General features: G+C 34.6%; 1 protein-coding gene across 8 annotated transcripts; it reads left to right on the forward strand.

The window, feature by feature from the left end:
* The first annotated feature begins 672 nt into the window (after window positions 1-672).
* Window positions 673-5185, forward strand: LOC110868833 (alcohol dehydrogenase-like 4). 8 transcript variants are annotated; one of them, XM_022118100.2, is made up of 11 exons: window positions 677-810; window positions 1455-1513; window positions 1607-1743; window positions 1821-1870; window positions 2827-3155; window positions 3245-3327; window positions 3505-3580; window positions 4119-4180; window positions 4489-4584; window positions 4664-4825; window positions 4923-5185. In XM_022118100.2, the coding sequence occupies exons 2-11, from the start codon at window positions 1459-1461 to the stop codon at window positions 5034-5036; spliced, it is 1164 nt and encodes a 387-aa protein (XP_021973792.1). In that variant the 5' UTR covers window positions 677-810; window positions 1455-1458; the 3' UTR covers window positions 5037-5185. The 8 variants fall into 8 exon arrangements, with proteins under 8 accessions (XP_021973795.1, XP_021973792.1, XP_021973796.1 ...); XM_022118101.2 differs by lacking the exon at window positions 677-810 and adding an exon at window positions 1245-1263; XM_022118102.2 differs by lacking the exon at window positions 677-810 and adding an exon at window positions 1343-1354.
* Window positions 5186-6544: the final 1359 nt, after the last annotated feature.

Below are 6544 nucleotides of genomic sequence, written 5' to 3' on the forward strand. Positions count from 1 at the left end.
TAAAACCTACTCCAGGTCAAGGTATCATCCGTCCACGAGAAGGAGGGACCATTCTGACAGCATATTGCGACTCCGATTGGCTTGGGTTTCCTTATACTAGATGGTCTAGAACAGGGTATCTACTTCTTTTTGTAGGAGCTCTAATCTCGTGGAGAACCAAGAAACAATACGTTGTATCCCATTCCTCCACAGAAGTGAATATAGAACCATGACCTCCACCGTCAGTGAAGTTGTATGGATGCGATGGCTTCTCAAGGAATTCGAAATAGACCTCACGACCCCTACACAATCGTTTTGTGACAATCAAGCGGCACGTCACATTGCAAACAACCCTATCTTTCTCGAACGGACGAAACACGTTGAAATGGATTGCTATTTCGTTCGAGAGATAATAGAGTGTCAAGAAATCGTGCCCATGTACATTGACACCTAAATGAAAATTGCGGACCTTTTCACAAAAGACTTAGGAGCTCTACAGTTATGTACTTCTTGGCAAGTTTGGCATGAACGACCTACATGCTCCGCTTGAGGGGGAGTAAAGGTTTGGTTTGGTGAAATATTGTGTGCATGATTGTCTCAAGAACCTCAGCCTCGTCCCTTCCTTTTTATTAGTCATTTACCATGTTTATTTTTTTGACTTTGTATATTTAAATTTTTTGTTATTCCCTTTGCCCTTATCAGAAAATATTCAACCAGATATACTCTATACCATCGTTATTTTGACACCCTAATTAGCTACTATGTCTCATGCTCCTCGTTATAGCATATTGGTTTAGATGTTTGAGATCATTTTGCTTTTTGTCACGAAAGGTAGCCTCTCTAAGCATTTAGTTTGTTCTCATGATATTCGTTGGGTAGATGCATGCTTTAATGAGTTGGTATCTCTTTACTTTCGTCAACTTTTTTAGTTGAAGAAGTTAGTTGACAAAACAGACTTATTTATTTTACAAAAGTATTATAAACCTTTCTTATATTTTTATTAAGAAAATGTTCAGCCAATCAGAAGCATCCATTTGGCACACTTTGCTACGCTAGGGTATCAAATTTCAATCTTGGCGCAACAGATTCCTATATTCATAATTCATTTTGTGCTAGCTAGTCTATTGAAGGCCATGACCTTGGCGCAACAACATGGATCTTCTAGTCATGCGATCTCCAACGCTAATATGTGGTGTAAAAGCATATGAGAATGGATCGGTTGTGCTAAGCAACAAGTGTCATGCATTGTTTAGTTGGAACTTTCTAAAAGTCCATACTATTTTGGTGATTTTCCCAATTAGTTATAGTATATATTTCTTCTTGTTTGGAAAAAAGTAAGAAGATTAAACATGATAGCATTAATTGTATGCCTCCGGTAGCTCACGCCACCCTATGTATCTTCTAGAAACATATGCAATTATCATGTTTAAACACTGCATTTCCTACCACCAACTAACAACAGTATTCAAACGCAGCAAGATGGAAGCCAAAGAGGGAGTTAATAGTCATTCTGCCAATGAAATTACATGCAAAGGTTTGTTTAGTTCATGTAACCATATGTATATGCATGAATCATGTCTTATTGATCTAAGTGACCGTATTATATATGCATGATGTGTGTGTGAAGCTGCTGTGGCATGGGGTCCTGGGCAGCCTCTCTCCATACAACAAATTCGTGTTCAACCGCCTCAGAAATTGGAGGTCCGAATCAAAATCCTTTTCACTTCAATTTGCCATACAGATCTTAATGCTTGGCAGGGCGTGGTAAGACTATATATAGATTTATATATTTATATGTAATCATTTTTGTCTAATTGACTTAACAAACTACTTAAATACAGAATGAATCTCAACGGGTGTATCCTCGGATTTTAGGACATGAGGCCTCCGGGTAACACTTTGAGCTCTAATGTGAATCATTTTTTATATGTTATTCTAGATAGATAAGTGGCGGATCCAGGAATTTTCGTCAGCGAGGGCACAAAATGGGTCAAGTTAGAATGGGTTAGGAAAATGCCATCTCAAATCGGGTAGGGTAAAAATTACATTAGTTTGTAGCAAAACTCCCGGATTGTGACATCTAACAGTCAGGTAGAGAGATTGAAATGGGTAGTTGATTAGCATCTGGATTTTCATCAAGTAAATTATGAAGGGGCACAACAAAATATCTAACAAACTTAACTCTAAAAATTTGTACTTGATGATAATCATAGCATCTGATTTTCAATAGCATGCGTAAAGGGGTTATTTTGATTTTCAATAGCATACATAGGCATACTGTGTACGTAAACTCCTTTGAAATATTGACGCCCACCACTTACCCTACTGGTGGCAGGGTTGGGTTTTCCCCAGAACTGGTGGCATGGTGGGCTAGGGCTCCGTACGTGCAGGTTGGGCTGCCGCAGGCTACCTTTTGGCCAATGGATGCCGTGTACGGAGTACCCGGCGATTCTTATGTTAGACGTTCCAAAAAAAAAAAAAAAAAAACACCGCTTACCCTAATTTTAATTGCTTGTTCGAGCCGTCTTTGTGTATGAACAGTTTGACCAAAACGTATACATATTTAAAACATTAATTGGTGCCCACCACTTACCCTACTTTTGGTTGTTCGAGCCCTCCGTGTATGAACACTTTGGCCAAAACAGCCCTATCAACAACAACTCTCCCCGGTAGAGACAAAAGCAAGAACCTCTCCTCCCCCCCCCCCCCCCCCCCCCCCAAAAAAAAAAAAAAAAAAAAAAAAAGAAAATTGAGATTTCTCTTGATAAACCTATTAACTCACTAGCTTGTTATTCAATTCTATGACATTTTCCCATTATTTCATTGTGGTTCGATCAATATATGTAGGGTTGTTGAGAGTGTAGGGGAAGGTGTGGATGACATAAAGGAAGGAGATCATATTCTTACTATTTTTAATGGTGAGTGTGGTGAATGTACTTATTGCAAGTCGAAAACCACCAATCTATGTGCAAAGTTTCGAGTTGACCCTTTACAATGTGTAATGAGAAATGATGGGAAAACAAGGTTCTTAACTCAAGACGGAAAACCCATCTACCATTTCCTAAACACTTCGACTTTTAGCGAGTACACAGTCATGGACTCGGCTTGTGTCGTGAAGATTAATCCAAAAGCTCCTCTCAACACGATGACCTTACTTAGTTGTTGTCTCTCCACAGGTTGTGGTCTATATACATATTGATTACTTATTTTTTTATTATGGATTTATTAGTTTAAGTTTAATCTCAAAGATTAATTGTTTACTAAGGCATGGGATCGGTGATCAATACCGCAAACATACATCAAGGATCAACGGTTGCGGTTTTTGGTTTGGGTGCAGTAGGATTAGCGGTAATAACTTGCCTATCTCTTGTTGAAATTAATATTAAGCTATTGTGTTTATAAACATGTGGACAAAAGCTATTAGCAACCTACTATTTTTGTTTCGCAACAAACTGTAGCTGTACATTGATGACAACTTTTCTACTAGCTAGTGTGAGGTGTTAGTTGTTTTTTATATGTAAGCAGGTCATACTAGGAGCCAAAACAAGAGGAGCATCTACAATTATAGGAATTGACATCAATGATGACAAACGTATCAAAGGTATTAGTAGGGCCGTTCCAACGTTTTTGGAGGCCTTAAGCGAACTACAAAGTCGGGTCCCTATTGAATTGGTATAAACAAATCAACAATTGAGATTGACATTTGAGACACTGAATAACTATGTCGATGATTTTTCCTAATGTCGGCCATAATTTTGCTCAATTCGCAATCAGTTTCACACTACACACCGCAAGTAACGAGTGTTGATGGGTTGCGGCGCTGTTTTTGGATTATGGAATGAAGCATGTGCGGATAGTGTGGACTCCTAGAGTAAAAATCCTAAATCTTTGGCCTAGAAACGTTGTTTAAATGGGGCCAAAAACATGTCGTAACATATGAAAAGAAAAAAGTTTTTCAAGACCCTTGTTTTTAGTGCCCTAGGCCTTTATCCTAGGTTGATAAGCCTAAGAGGGCGGCCCCGAGTATTACGTTTACCCATTTAGCACATATAATCATTTTTTACTTTTGCCATCATCTTGAACACCAAAATCAACATTTCCATTATACACGATTTACATATCATTTTTTATGCTGGCAGGCCAAAAATTGGGAATGACGAACTTTATAAACCCAAATGAGCTTAAAACATCCGTACATGAGGTAAGTAACTAAGTGCATATGTGTGTATATATTAAAATTCTTTAACCGTTTGTAAGTATTTTTTTTTTTTTTATCATTTTATATAAAGATGATTGAGAATATCGAACAGAATAAGGAATCTCGAACCGAGGCAGGATTCAATCCTAGAAGTAATGGCTAGGATTTTATTTATATCGAGAATTTTAACTCTGATATCATGTAAAAGTGAAATGGATTTAACTAAGTGTCATATACTAATAAATCTTGAAAATAAAACATTAAAATCTGTAATTAACATATATTAATCTTTTTTTATCAAACACATACAGAAAATAAGTGAAATGACTGAAGGAGGGGTAGACTTCAGCTTTGAGTGTGCTGGAAATCTTGACGTTCTCCGCGAAGCCTTCCTGTCTACACACGATGTACGTATATATACACATATATGCATTATTAATGTATTTGTGTTTGCGACAATGAAAATTGTTTGGTATTTGAATACAGGGATGGGGGTTAACAGTAGTATTGGGGATTCATCCAACACCAAGAATGTTGCCATTGCATCCAATGGAGTTGTTCGATGGACGGACAATCACAGGCTCCGTGTTTGGGGGCTGCAAAGGGAAAACTCAACTCCCTCTTTTTGTTGATCAGTTTATGAATATGGTATGTAACCATATTTAATTTTTTGTATACAAGTATACTAATATATACAATGTGTATATATAACAGTATGTTTATTGTACATGGATATATGATTTAGGAGGACTTGAAGCTGGAGGAGTTCATAACACACGAGCTTCCATTCAACAAAATCGACCAGGCTTTCGAATTGCTGATTCATGGAAAATCATTAAGATGCTTGCTTCATTTTTGAAGCATACATATAACATATTACAATTGTTCAAAATATGTTATATGTTCAAAATATTGGATTTGGACCTTGTTGGAAACAACTCTTTTGTTATTTAAACCGCCTTGTTAGTTTGATTTTTCTGTTGGTAAATAAATTAGTTTAAAAGATCATATACATGCAGGATGTAGTTTCTTTTTTAATATATATTGTCGCTTCATAAATAGGGATTTAGAGATGAAGACTTACTTAAGAAAAAAAAAATGAGAGTGGTGGTCCAGTTTAAGATATTTAAGAGCAACAGAAATGTTAGCAAAGTCTATTGTGAATATGACAGATCAAAACTTAGCAGTCAATGAAATTTAATGAAATATCATTTATTCTTGAAATATCATATTTGCCTCTTTAACTAAAATCATTTCAATAAATAATCATTTTACTATTTTCATATTTACTTATATTAACTTTAACAAGTTTAAGATCCCGTGTGTTATACGGGCTATATAAAGAATATACTTCTTATAAATACATTAATTTGATAAATTACACATAAATGTAGATGATACTATAGTCACAATTGGTTCCCGTGCTATGATTATTAACATATTTTAACACCCCCTACTCTTTTACACGAAGTTGCATCTGGTTAACAAATAAATACAATACGAAAAAAAATCACAGGCCGTTTTATATAATATATTTTACTTTATATAACATATAATATAATTCATTTTATAATAAAACAAAATGATGCATTAAATATGGGAAAAAGTTAAATTACAATATAAAAGTTCTTTTTGTTTATTATTTATGTTTTACGTAGGACTTGAAGTCTTGAATCTAAGAACTTTAAATCTAAGTGTACCGAAAGGCTTTTGCCTTTGTCAATGGGTTACCAACCTTATTGGTAATTAACAAACATATAAACAATCTATAAATCTCTAATATTTCTTTGTAATTTGTCTTCTTATTTGTAACGTTTTTCATCTTTGTCTAATATTAGTAACTTGACTTTGTCTCTTCTTTTTATTTTTGATAATGTCACATACAAGTGTCATAGCAAAACCCCATTCCTTTAAGTACAATCAAACCTTTAATAGTGATTGTGTTTGACTTTTATTAATAATCATTTGCTAAACATCAAATTGTTGTTTATCTATAAGATATGCAAACATTTTAAAAATGGAAATGATGCTTAATTATCATTCAAGATTTCATTAAAAAATAATAATAACAAGACACAAAAGGTAATTTAAACTATATTAATTGCGTAAAATATATATTATAATTTTTACAAATTTGCTTATATTAGTCACAATTATAGATTATATTTTAAAAGGTCTTTGTATTTATTAAGTGCATTTATGAAGATTTGTGATTTGCAATCACATTCAAAAGAAAATGATCTGCACAAAAAGGAAAGTCTAATAACTTTAAAATTTGTGAGAAAAGAAAAGCAACAAAAGTCTTGTGTTTCCCTTCTAAAACAAAATAATAAGGATGATAATAATGACACGTGGCAATTAATGGCT

The sequence above is a fragment of the Helianthus annuus genome, chromosome 7, assembly GCF_002127325.2.
Source record: "Helianthus annuus cultivar XRQ/B chromosome 7, HanXRQr2.0-SUNRISE, whole genome shotgun sequence".
Classification (NCBI taxonomy): Eukaryota; Viridiplantae; Streptophyta; class Magnoliopsida; order Asterales; family Asteraceae; genus Helianthus; species Helianthus annuus.